We start from the raw sequence: 14,493 nt of genomic DNA on the forward strand, positions 1-14,493 counted from the left end.
GAGTTTTGTAATTCATGAATTGAGTAGCATGCCAAAAACATTCAAGTGGGGTTGATCATCATATCTTGTGTAGTGTTCCAGTCTTGGGCCAAAAAACTTATTGATCTTTGTCTCAAAAGCCTCGACCATAAATCATCCGTGTCTAACTCAATCGATAAGGTTGAAATGAAATCAATTTGGAAATTTTAGTGTTTGGGAATGATAGATTCATAGATTGAAAGAGTCTCGTTAGGGTTTTTGTATCACAATGAGCCACCACAAGAGGCATTGATGGCATTACAAAGAAAAGGAGAGGAAGAATAAGGGAAAAGAATTAGAGGGTATAAGGAGTAAAGCATATGAAAACAGAAAAAAAGGGAGGGGGGAACATGCAAATATCCAAAGGAGTGGGAAAGAAAGAAAGAAAGAAAGAAAGAAAGAAAGAAAGAAAAGAGAGATGAAAGGGACAGAGTATAGTCAGAGAGAAAGGTGTGTTTGGTTTGAGAACAAACAATTAATGAGGAAGGATATGAGTTGAAATAAGAGATATCCCATTTAGTTAGAAGAAAAATAAAATAAAAAGCTACAAAATTTGGCCAAAAAAGAAGAAGAAGAAGCTTTGTGTTGGGCATCAGTGGTACATATATAAAAGAAAGAGGGGCAGCCCTACCTACCCTTTCTGCTACTATTCACTGCATGGCCTTTGTTTTAGCTGCTGCTGCTGCTTCCCCCCTACTGCATGCCCTCCACTCAAACTCAACACTCATTTAAACACTAATCAATGAATTATGTGAGAATATCTAATGAATTTTACATTATTGCTACACATCATTATTATCCTATACTTTTACCCTATATTTCCCTACCCTATATATATATATATATCTATACTCTACACACATATCAACAATATGAAATATGCCATTTTTCAACTCTCCAATTCCCTTAACCCTTTTAATATTATTTCACCCTCCTCCAATTGCAAAACTTCCATTTCCATGGATATATGTTTCAAAAATAACTTTTTTTTCTTTGGGTTTCTACGGTTTTGAATTGGTTTCTAGTTTTCAAAACGTTATGGTTTTAGTCATTGAGTTTTGAGTTTGATTTCAGTTTAGTTAGTCATTGAGTTTTAAGTTTCGTTTTAATTTAGTCACTAGATTTCTAAATATTTTAATTTTACTCTTGAGATTTGAATTTTGTTCCAATTTATGATCTTTAAGTTTTAAGATTTATACTTTTGACATCATTTTTTCACTTAATATTTGCTTTCTATCTCTAACGTTGATGTCCTATTAATCAATTTAAAAAGAATTATAAGAATTATAATTAATTAATTTTACTAATTTCATCATTGTTATTAAAATTAAATTTAAAATTTTACTTCATAATTATTTTAAATTAATTAATAGACATTAATACCAAAAATTAAAAGTAAATATTTAGTGAAAAAATGAGGTTAAAAGTATAGATTTTGAAATCTGAGAACCAAATTAAAACAAAATTCAAATTTCAAGAGTAAAATTGTCTTAACATTTAATTTTGAAACATAGGGACTAGAATGAAATCAAACTCAAAACTTAAGGACTAAAAATGTAACATTTTGAAACTTAGAGACTAACAAAAGAAATTAAGCCCAAATCTTATGGACCAAAGATGTATTTTTTTCAAAATATTATTGCACAAATGTAAAGATTATTTTGAGGTCATTTTTTGGATCATCAACATATCCTTCAGGATGGTACCTCTTTGAATTCACCATTTTCTTGAATCAAATTTATTGAACTGTTATGGATCGAATGTTTGTTAGTGAAATATACGAGATTTCATCTCAAAATTAATAAACATTAAGTTGAGTATCTCATGTATTTTATAAAGATATGTAATATCTATCTATTTTTTCAATCCGGAATCCTCAACAAAAGGATGTTGTACCAACTCTTTTTTACCATTCTACAACTCAAACATGGGTCTTAATTAGTTCATTTGAAGTTAGTTTAATGGATTATTTGTTAGTTAACTTTCTTTTTTCATCCAATATATTTTGATTTTTCTTTTAAAAATATTTTTAAAAATGTTTCTTGTATCTTTAATCCTACCTCTCACTCTCAATCAAGTAGAGATTAGATAATGGAACCAAAAATAAAGGATATATGTAGTCTATTGTTTAACTTTGGGAGTGTTATTCTTCTTAGAATATGTTGACTAGTTTATAATTTGAGTCTTCTATATATCAAAATGAACTCATATTTTGATACACTTTATGCTTTTATTCAATTTGATATAAAAGTATTATTCATTTATTTCTTAATTATTAGATCAATATATAAGAAGGGGTAGATAGGAAAACAAGTTGTATTTTTTAAATTATAAATTAAATTATTAGACCTTGTAAATAAACATGGTCTCCCTCAAAAGAAAGAAAAAAAAAATATCCCTTTTCACTTTTCCAATCTCTATCTAAAATTATCCCCTTCTTTTTAACAAAATACTAGATGATATAGAATCGTTACCGGCACATTCAGATATCTCAATTAGATTAGACACATTCTTAGTATCCTCATCATATTCAAACTTAAAAAAGATGCAAAAAAGACTTTAGTACCCTCATCATGTCCCAAATCCAAAAGATGATGAAAATTGACCATGTATTCAGGAAGAATAATATCTAGCACCAATATAAGACTGACAATATATATATATATATATATATAATTCCCATGGAAATAATAGATCAGGTAGTGGTAAATATTTTTTTAAAAAAAATATTGCTAAAGCATGTTAGATTGTTTTACACAATAGAGAGAAACTAGAAAATTTAACATTGTCAAAACTAGATACACACCTTGGAAAGTTCTCAAAACCTATAATATTCTCCACCAAACTGGCTTCTTGTGAGTGTGATTGTCAACAAAATGAAGCAACTAATCAGAAGGAAAATGAAGTAATTTGCTTCCACTGTCATATATATATATATCTTCAAAAACTGCACAACACCAAAAAAAAAAAAAAAATGAGATGAACAATATATAAGAACAAGAATTGGATAGATGATTAAGTACAAGTTATTTATATTCAAATCAATATTCCTTCTCAAGAAAAGAAAAAAAAAGTTGTCTTTTTATAGTAATTGTATGTATTTATTGTATCTTACAAGGGAAAAAAGGTCTCTAAGATAAAATTGAGTGAGTTTTGTTGATTCCTATCTAGTAAAACAAATAGGTGCTAGATTTCTGTTTTTTTTTTCTTTTTTTTTTGGCAGAATTTAATTATCAAAATTAATTTGTACTTTATAGAAATAATTATAGTGTCAGGCAAAGCATGCTGCTTGATCCCAGATTTCAATTGAGCAATAACATTAATATTTGTCTTCCCATTTTGTCTGTTATGGTTTAACTGCTATGTTTTTTGGTCCAAACAATGCTTTAACATTTTGACCAATAACCCTAAATTCTAGCTAGAGAATTACAATTACTATTTTTTTTTAGGGACAAGGGCATAAAGGAAAGTGGGAGAATTCAAATTACAAATAATCTAACAACCTAGTGCAAATCCTATATATGCCATCAAATATATTTATATATAAAGAGAATCTTAACTCACTATAAGCCAATAATTATATTTTTCAATTTTTGGATTCAAACACTCACAAAAGATACCTATATCTTTATTTTTATTCCCTCCTTAATGCAATATTCAGAGAAAAGTATGGAAAAGGAAAAATTAATACTAACTATTATATGCATGTGTTATAAAATTTCTAATATCACCGGATATAAATTTAAGATACTTTCTTAGTTTTTCTCTTGTGCATCTAACAATGTAAATCATATGTAAAGTTGTAAAATACGACGAATGATAAAGATTTTCCAAATGTTTCAAGTGATTTCTATTGTACTAGTACTCATCATCCTAAATGTTTTTTCCTCATCATCATATATAATATATCAGTAATCAATAGAAAATTTCTTATACAAAAACATTATTATATAATCACTACATTGTCAAAGCAAGAAAAATATACAAAGAACTAAAAAGCTAGTTGTTCATATCTCAGAATTTCAAGGTTTAAGTGTTTTAATTCATGTCAAAACAAAGAATGGTATGAAAAAGTATAACCAAAATATCTGAGAAAACAAAAATAGACAATCTGTTGTGGGAGTACTAGTAGTATAATTTTATGAACCACGTTCATTTTTTTGAAATATTAACACGACAAGAGGCATCAGAGATGCACCGAAACATCTCAATTAGGTTGATACCTCTCTAGCACCTTCATCATGTTCCAAGACCAAAAGAGATTCATAAACATTGGAAAGATACAAAAGCAGGCTAGAGGAAAGCTCTTAAAAAACAATAAACCAGAAACAAGACTGTTTTTTTCTTTTCTTTTTGAAAATTTTATGAACAACATTCATGTTTATGTTTCACGAACGTTGTCAAACGGAACTTAGGTATTTCATTAAACTACTAACCTGAGCATATATTCTATACTAATTAAGACATATCTTTAATAAAAAAAAGAGTTATATTGTTGTAATAAAAAAATCATATCATTAAGTTTCTATATCTAGCCATTCAAGTTACATAAAAAACACAGAATAATAGAAAAGAAAGTACTTGCCCCATTAAGAGCATAAATGCTAAATATTTGATACACAATAAATACTTAAATTAAGTTCTCTTTTTGAAATTGAGAAATGGTATATATGTGTTTTTGTGTGTAACTGTGTAATTAATGACCTGAAAAAAGTGGATTTTGGTGATACATAAACTTGGCTAACTAGTCATTGGTTCACTCTATTAATTTTTTATTTTCATTTGCATCCTTCAATTATTGTTAATTGATTTGCACCAGTCCCACCAAAAGTATTAAAAAATATGTCAGATATAATACTGCATGTTTAAGAACTATCATTTTAAAAAATTATTACACCAATATTCATCATCATTCAATGTTGATTTTCATAACTTGAATCACATTTTTTAAGGTTTTACTATTAGCATATACATCTAAAACAAGAGAAATAGAATAGAAAGAACAATAATATTGCTAATGATACTCACATCAAGACTTTTTTTTTCCTTTTTTTTTTAAAAAAAATAGAATATGAACAAAAAAAACAGTGAAATGACACAATTGCTACAAAATTGGCAATAGTGAGAAATTAGATGGAAAAAAAGAACAAACAAATTTTTACTATTCAACAAAAATACACAAATCTACCTTTCATTATCATTATTACCAGCTAAAGTGTGGAGAGTGGGAGAAAAGAAAATTTATCAAAAAAGATCATCCGATTTTGTATAACCATTGAATTTATAAGAAGAGAAAGATAAAAGTATCTCGAATTTATATCTAATGGTCATTAGCAAACTCAATGTAGATTCTTGAAGGCAAATCTTACTAAAGGGCAAGTACATTGAATAATTCTTTTGTTTTTTTAAGAGGTCATGTTTATTGTAATGAATCGATTTTTTTTTTTTTTTTAACAATGTGGGGTATGGGAGAATCGAATCTCCAATTTTGAAATTGATTGTATAAATTCATGTTAGTTGAGCTATGCTTATGTTGACAATAAACTAATAAAATGTGAAGATGAGAATGTGCATATTAATTTAATTTAAATTCTATGACATTAAACTAACCTTTTAAAAGGCCATCTCTCAGAAACACTTTTATCTGTCAAAACCTGCATGGGCTTTGCCATTTTTCCAAGGAATTAGAGACAGCAATCACCACCTATAAGAACATAAGAAACAAAATTTAATTCCAAATGTTAAAGAGAAACATGGAATATATTGGATTGAGATGATCTTGAATTAATTTTTTTTGACAGAACATAAAATTAACATCATTTCTTTATGTTCTCCATTAATTAAGCTTACATGCTCTATGGACTCTTGTTGCTGAAGTTTAATCCAAAAAGACCCTACAAAAAAACTTGAGATTACAAAACCAAAAAAAAGAAAAGAAAGAAAGAACGACTATGCAGCTAAAACTAAAAATTAAAACTATAACTCAACATTTTACACATCGATTTTCCTTGTTCATATGTGTTTGATGTAAAATTGAGTGGCTAATGATTCAAGGAGCCATAAAAATTAAAGGGAAAGAAAAAAGAAAACAACTCACCGTTTGATTTTCATCTGCATTTGTCCAAGAAGCTTTGTTTTTTTTTTTCTTTGGAGATGTGGATTCAGTTTGTCAAGTTCCAAAATCAAAAGACGACGACATCGGCGACTTCCCTTTCTCGAAAAACTCCATGGTTGTTGATATGTTGTTATTGTTTGTTGGCATCTGCATCGACATGGGCATCAGCATCGGCATTGGCATTCCATTATAAACATGGAATTGAGATGACGACGGCGACATTATCGTCATGGAAGTTGTTGCTATGTCACATTCATCATCACCACACTGATCTTCAGATACGGCACATTCCATATTAACACCAAAAAGCCTCAATGTCGTCTTAGCTGCAGCCGTTTTCCCAATTTCACGACGACCACCACTGCCATCACCATCACCACCATTTCCATCCCCTATAACTGGTACCGCCTCTATCTGCAGTGGTGCGGTAGGGGATCTCAAATGGTAAAAAACCGACGATCCATCATATGGACCGTCAAGAATGGGATGGCGATTATGATGATGATGATAATGATGATGATTATAAGTATTATGAAATAAACTCACATTATTATTATTGTGCGGCAAGTGGAGGACGTGGTCCCTATGTAAAGATAAGGGTGTGGCCACTGGATTATTATTCCACTGGCCGTGAAGCTGAAAATGGTGATGATGAGGAGGAAATTGGCCACCACCTCCGCTGCTGCCGCTACCGCCGCCGCCACAGTGGAAATATAAAGGTGTGTCGACCGTCGGATGCGGCGGGCGGCGTCGCCAATCGATAAAAAAACGATCTTTATTATGATGAAGGGGTCTTTGAAAAGAGACAATATCACCAGCATCGAGTCTTTTGTCTTTGACAAAGCGGCTCCAGCCTTTGGTCATCACATAGCTTTGGCTGCTAGTCCAGTAAGAGTAACGGAACCGCCATAGCTTACCACCGCGATCTTCAAAGTTTAAAAGAAGACCTTTTTCGTTGGATGAAGAATCAAGTGGGAAGTACTTTTCAGCATGTTGTTTTGGGATAACTAAACGGTTTAATTTTCCCACATCGCTTGGAGTTACAACCTTGTCAAACATGTGCTCTTTCTCTACAAAAACAGAACAATTGTTATTATTGTTGTTGTTGTTACAAGAGTCTTCCATTTCTTGATCTTGTTGTTGTTGTTGTTCCTCATCATCAAAATCTCTGCTTCTTCTTCTTCTATTGTTGTTGTTGCTGCTGCTGCTTTGAAAGTTGTAGTACTCATGATGATGAAATCTAGAAGATGAACCAAAATCATCCATGAATTTGAAAGAAAGTAATTTAATTTTTATGAAGAAATTGGATCTCAAACAACACACCAAGTAGAAAAGTAGTAGTAGTAGTAGTAGTTAGGGTATATATATATAAATATCTATAGTAAAATTACATATAAGAAAAAAAAGGTAAAGATCCACAAAAGAAAAACAAAAAAATTTGAAGAGAAACAAGAATGAAGCACAAAACCCAGATGGAAAAATTGAAGCTTTTTTTGAAAGGGAGGGTTTTTTTTCTTAGAGGGTATAGAATTAAGGGAACCCAGAAAGGGATATAATAGAGAGAAGGGGGTATGGTAAGGTATTGAATAAATAATAATAACAATAATAATAATTTCTGGTTTTTATTTAATTTCTTTCTTTTGTTTTGGGATTTTAGAGAGAGAGAGTTATGGTAATGAAAGAAGAAGAGGGTCCCCTTGTATTGACCTGGTTGGGCTCATGTGAGGCTGTCTGTGTCAACATCCCTGTAGCCTGGTTTATATATACACTAAGGTTTTTTTCTTTTCTTTTCTTTTTTCTTTTTTCTTTTTTTAATTTAAATTTAAATTTTAAAATGTAATAATATTGAAAATTTAATTAATAATCACAACACCATAGGGAAGTGGCTCAAAAAAAAAAATGACAGCTGTTTTAGAGAGACCATGAGGTTATTATTGGAATATACAATTCCTCAACCGGGCAAAACACTACACAACCCCACATAATTAAGGACCATTTTTATTATTATTATTTTTTTTTAACATTGAATTATGTATGGGCATATGGTCCCTCGATTTACCTTTGAGAGTTGTGTTTTATACGTCTTTGAACTATAAAATGACGTTTGATATATGAGTCCTTCCAACTTTATTAGGCTGTGTCTCGTAGCTAACGTTCCTTTTTAATATTATCAACTTAAGCATAATTTGACTACTGAAAGATACAAGTTTTTGTTTGAACGATCGATATATTTATTGTTGAAATTAAAAAAAAAATTATAAAGTGCTTCTTAATTAATAGATTCTAAACTTTTGATGTCTTGTCCACCTCTAGGTTTTTTAACTTTAAAAATAGGTTAATAAACTTTCAATGATATCTGTGAAAGATAGATTTTCAAACTTTAATAAATATTCAAAAGTTTACATCTAATTAATAGATTCTATTAGCTTCCATAAATTTTTGTATTTAATAATACTTTGAACTTTTTAGTATTGTCTCATAGATTTCTAACTTATAGACACTACCTTTAAATTTGAGTAATAAAAGATGTTTGAATACGTCTATTGATCCTTCGAACTCTAGTATTCCTTTAGAGAAACTTCAACGATAAAAAGTATAAACCTCAGCATACAAAATTTAAGATATGTAGCATTTTCTAAAGTTTTAGAGAACCTATTATTATAATTTTTTAAAAAAATTCAAGCTCTCAAGTGTTTTTCACTTTTTTTTTTTCATCTTTTTCTTTTCAAATTATTACACAATTCCCACACAGCTCCATAGGCTAGGGTTTGACCACCTCACACCCTACTTACTATATATATAAAAATATATATAAAATCAAGATCAAGATCAGCAACTCTTATTTACTTTGTTTTATAATCAACAAAGAGAGAGATGAATGACAAGTAGTTTTCATTAAAGAAATTAAATTAGCAAAATAAGAAGGAGACTTCATTTTCAAGCAGCCACCACAACTTTTCTTTAGTTTAGGGAAACCTTTTTGAGCCAAGGACTCTCACTACCTAAAACCTCTTCCCTTTAGTCTTTTTCTAATACCCCTACCTTTTTTAAATATATATATATATATAGTCAAAATTCAATTTTGACTTTTTAAAAAAAATTTAATTATTGTCTTGTTTGGAAAATATCTTGAAATTCTTTTAGTACAATACAATAGAAATAAAAAATTCGAATCACAGACAAATATTTATATATCAGTTAAGTTATACAACATTCATTTTAGTTTTTGTTTTTATTTTAGGTACAATATATATTTTTTTTTTAAAATTCAACTTTTTCTAAAGTTTTGATTTAAGTTTTCAACCAAAACTTACACAAAATTATTCAAACATTTGCATCTTTGAGTTTTCAGCTTTTATAGCACACAAAGTTCACTTATGGGCGCTTATTTTCCATGAATAATGAAATATTGTAAAATAAAATGTAGTTGTCTTGTAATGTATATAATAATTTTTTTTTTTTTTTGCTGTTTAGGGCCTATCTAATTTGGATTAATTTTCTAGGTATTCAAAAAAATGGCACTTAAAAATGCCTTTTTTTTTAAGTTCTAGAAAATACTGTCAATTCAAACGGACCTTTAATTATTATATTTTAATTTTAATTTGACCTCTCCAAGACTACTTTGATTTTAAAAGTATCAAGTCGTAGTTATTGAATGTGGAAAAAAGATCAAGGGATATAACAAATAGAGTTAAAATATTATCAAATATAACACAATCTAAAAGAATTTGTAGATATAACAAGATTTAGGTCTAGTTTTCGTGGTTTATCAGTGATAGACTATATTTCTTTTCTAAATAAATACTACTATATATTTGATTATTATACTTCTTTCTAATTACATTAATCATTATATTTAAAGAAATTCTTATAAACAAAAATTTCTCCATTAAAGATCTTAAAACGAATTTTTAATGGTGGTGTAAATTGATTTATTTATTTTAAATTTAAATTAATATAATTATACAGATTTAAAATTTTAATTGATACCAACTAAAATTTAGAGATCTAAATCGATTTTATTTTATTTTCAATCAAAGATGGTTACTAAAAATATTAATAAAAAAAAAAGTAGATAGTTACTAAATCAAGCTAAAAGAATATGGCTTGAGTTCGGATATTTTGTTTATTTGAAACCCATGATATTGCTCTCACTTCCGAATTTCGTCCTTAGTTAACTAATTTTTATTAATAGTTTAAAAATCAAGTAAAAATTAAAAAATTAAATAAAATAGTTTTTAAAAACCTATTTTTGTTTTTAAAATTTGGCTAAGAATTTAACTATTGTATTTGATAAAGATAAATCATTGAAAAAATGGAGAGGAAATAGATTTAATTTTTAAAAACTAAAAATAAAAAATAAAATGGTTACTAACAAAGTTTAAAAGACAAGTTTTTTTTTTTTTTTTTTTAAGAAAAAATTGATCATAGACTAACTCATCAACCCTATTTATAATATGTGAAAAAAAATGATGTTACATATAATTTCTTTTAAGAAAACTATTAAATATGCAATAGAAAAAACGTTTTAAGAGATTAAATAGATCATTAATTAAAAGCAATAGAATCTAAAATAAAAATCAAGCTCAAACTGTATGATTAAAATGAATTCATAATCCTAATTTGTCCTATGCATATATAAAGTAAACAAACAACAAAGTGAATTAGCTTTTCATATATGTAAAGATAATGTTTGTTGAAAACAACTTGAAGATACAACGTGACAAACCCTTTCCATATTAAATCCCCGCCCGTGAATAAAAAAAATTGGTAAACAACTTTAACTTGTAGTTGGAATTAAAAATTTAAAAGAAAAAAAATCTCTTTCTTATGATTATATATTTATGTTACATTATAAAGTTCCAACACATAAAGCTTTAGTAACTATTTTATTTTTTGTTTTTGTTTTTAAAAATTATAGACACTATTTTTACTTCTAAATTTCTTTCTTTCATGTCTACTTTTTATCAATGGCTTAAAAAATCAAGCCAAATTTTGAAAACTAAAAAATAGCATTGTAGTTAAGAAAGATGCAAATCATTGTCAGAAATGGACCCGAAATAAGCCTAATTTTCAAAACAAAAATAAAAAAATGAAATTGTTACTAAACAGGACCTAAACTTTTAGTTCTATACAGTTTCTAAACTTCTAAAATTTTTAATAGGCTCTTAAATTTATATTATTGTGTTAATAAGTCGTTGAACTTCTAAAATGTCTAATAGATCCATGACATATTAGAAATTAATTTATCTAACATGACTTTAAACTTTCAATTTTGCAGCTAATATATGAGCTCTAAAAAAATATCAAATAGGCCAAGAATTTACTGGACACAAAATTGATAGTTTTAGGACCCTTTTAGACAATTTTTAAAATTTCATATGGAACAACCGTATTTTCAACAATCAGAACAAGCCCTCGGCCCATCTGTGGGAAGATATTATCTAGTATCTACTTAACTACTTTGTGGTGTACCAAACCATTTCTCTTTTGTAATTGTGATCCATCTTCTATTTCACTTAACCGGAAGACATTTCTATAGCCTGTCCTCTTATGTATTTATCAACTTTTGAGCCTCTCTCTAGCTCCTTCTTGTACATTTTTGTGATAAATACATTGTTTTTGGTGTCGAAGCATGATGAGGGTGCTAAGAATTGTGTCAATCTAGTTGAGATATTAGACACAAAATCGAAACTTCAAAGATACTATCAAACGTTTTGTTAAAGTCCAGTGATCAAATAGACACCAATCAATTAAAAGCCCAAATGAGGGATGGGATTCAGTGACTTGGAGAAAAGAAAAAGTCACATTATTATATATATTGACATTCAAAATATGAACATAATTTATTCCCACCCATAATTATAAAATATATATGCTGGCAATTTCAGTTTTAAATTACTCTAAATACTATCATCACATGAACGTTATGGACAGTATTAGTTTAGTAAGTTAGGAACAAGTTAATTGTAATTAATGTTCTAATCTCTTGCTGGTTGTGGATTATCTCTTATCCAATGCTTTATTTAATGGTTAATTAAGGGTACATGTGTTTTAGCATAAAGACAAGTGACTTTTCAGGCAGTGGAATGCCTAGTATTGAAAACAATACTTTAATTAATAGAAAGGGCTTCAGATTTAAATAATTTTTATTGCTACTTGGGGTCTTGTTTTAGAATATTTAATTAATTTAGGCCTCTTGGTTTTTTAATCAAGTAACTAATTATTGTGTATAAAGAAGGAAAGTACAGGTTGAAGAAATGGTTTCTATGTTTTAAATAATATGTCAATCAAAAGGAAATTAATTAGAAGGGGAGATTCAATTGTTGAACCCATGATAATGGAATAATCGAATGTCTAATTATTATTTGGAGATTATTTAATTAATTTAGATTAATTATTGTGTATAATCAAATGTCTAATTATATGACTATTTTTAAATATAAAAAAATAACTAAAATATTTATAAATATAATAAAATGTCACTGTCTATCAATAATAGACATGGATAGACTATGACATTTTGTTATATTTGAAAATATTTTCAATAGTTTGACATTTAAAATAATTTTTTAAAATATTAATTTTAAAAATATTTTTTGTTCGAAACTTTTGAATTTATTTATGTGAATAAATCTAAACACACGTATAAAAAAATAAAAATAATGACACATGATAGATATGTGAATTGTATATACTCATAGCATATCTACCTTCCTTTCAATTTTATGCTCCTAATTTATCGTTCTTTCATCAATGAATTTTTTTTTTCATCATCTTAACTCCTAAATTTACTTTACAGATTGAATTTGTTCACTTTAGGAACATACAGATAAGAAACTAACATACACAATTTTTTTTTTATTCTTAAATCTAATCGCAAAAGGTTTAAAGAGTTTTGTTTTGAAAAAGAACAAATTTAAACTTCAGACATTAAAATTAAAATGTCAAAAGTTAATGGGTGTAATTGAAACTTTACCTCATAATTTTAAAATATTTTTGGTAATTTAACTTATTTAAAATATTAATTTTGTCTCTATCGTTTTGCTAGCTCACAACATATTTTTATCATCTGATTTTAAAAGTTTCAATTTTTTTAAAAATAAAGATACTAAAGGTCAATTTGGATTTCATTTTAATTAATTGGATTTCTTTTTAATTTTGTTCCTATTAATGATGTAAAATAATTTTAAACTCTTGGTTTAGCACTCCACTCCTTTCTCTGCATGCTTAAGCATACTATATCCTAATGTATACATAGTCAACTAAATATAGACTCATTACTGCATAATTTTTTTTTTAATGTCACAGATTAAATATGCATTGGTAAGGCTTATAAAATGATAGTGACAATTTATTATATATTGAACTGAGTCATGAATTAAAACTTTTAAAGTTGTATTGACCAAATTGAAATTTCAAAAATCATATATAAACCAAAGTTGAAATCGAAACTAGTCCCAATCATATATAGAAAATATTTAAAATTTAAAAATCTAGATTTTTTTTCTTTAAGGTCGATTTTAACCTAATTCCTACCTTTAATTTGGGAGATACACATAATGTCTTAATCAAGTAAGTTTATACTCAAGTTAAATTGAAACTAAATGGTAATCATATAACCTCAATTGATAATTTAGAAGTTGTTCGGTGATTTTTTCTTTTTGACCTATATATCATTTCTATTCTCTTAAGAGTTATTTGTTTCGTGGGAATCTAAGATTCTCGTGGAGTAGACATCTGGTTTACTGCATTTACTTTGTGGTAATATAAATTCTCGATCATCTCGAGAGTTTTGGATGCCTTCTTGAAACATTGGGTTTCTAGATTCCTATGTTGATCAGGGCATCATGATCAGGACATCATTGTTTTTTTACTCTTTTAACTCTTATATATATATCGTAATTGTTTTTATTTTTTAGAAAGATATTCAAATTCAAATTTAGATTTAAATCAATATTTATTTTGTACAAAATCTTAAATTAATATATATTATTTTATTGAGAAAAATATCCAATATAATAATAAAACTATGTTAATTTTAAAAGAAATCTAAATTAACAAAAATAAAGTTCAAATTATATTAAGTTAATTGTAAATGAATGAATAGTCGAAAGGACATTCTTGAAATAATATGTAAATTTAAGACATTCAAAACTATATATCATACAAAGACAAACGTAATTATCTAAGTATTCTCAGATATCTTCAAAAATATTCTTAAAAGAAAAAAACATGATTATCTAAGGATCTCGTACATTTGTAATTTCAGACATCTAAATATTTTGGTTATCAACATTCTAAAAATTAAATGCCCCTCTAAACACATAAACATACTTTTAATAACGATTATTCTTTCT

At 27.5% G+C, this 14,493-nt stretch overlaps 1 protein-coding gene across 3 annotated transcripts; it reads right to left on the reverse strand.

Annotated features, from left to right (window-relative positions):
- Positions 1-2,718: 2,718 nt before the first annotated feature.
- Positions 2,719-7,780, reverse strand: LOC120090999 (B3 domain-containing transcription factor NGA1-like). Of its 3 annotated transcripts, XM_039048787.2 has the most exons (5): positions 6,680-7,755; positions 6,116-6,547; positions 5,869-5,912; positions 5,629-5,722; positions 2,719-2,965 (listed from the first exon to the last, which is right to left on the reverse strand). In XM_039048787.2, exons 1-2 carry the CDS (start codon positions 7,397-7,399, stop codon positions 6,188-6,190), a joined length of 1,080 nt encoding a protein of 359 aa, XP_038904715.1. In that variant the 5' UTR covers positions 7,400-7,755; the 3' UTR covers positions 2,719-2,965; positions 5,629-5,722; positions 5,869-5,912; positions 6,116-6,187. The 3 variants fall into 3 exon arrangements, with proteins under 3 accessions (XP_038904715.1, XP_038904696.1, XP_038904706.1); XM_039048768.2 differs by having other exon boundaries at positions 6,116-7,780; XM_039048778.2 differs by lacking the exon at positions 5,869-5,912 and having other exon boundaries at positions 6,116-7,755.
- Between the last annotated feature and the right edge of the window lie 6,713 nt (positions 7,781-14,493).

Source organism: Benincasa hispida, chromosome 1, assembly GCF_027475165.1.
Source record: "Benincasa hispida cultivar pf3 chromosome 1, pf3_genome.v1.1, whole genome shotgun sequence".
NCBI classification, from domain to species: domain Eukaryota; kingdom Viridiplantae; phylum Streptophyta; class Magnoliopsida; order Cucurbitales; family Cucurbitaceae; genus Benincasa; species Benincasa hispida.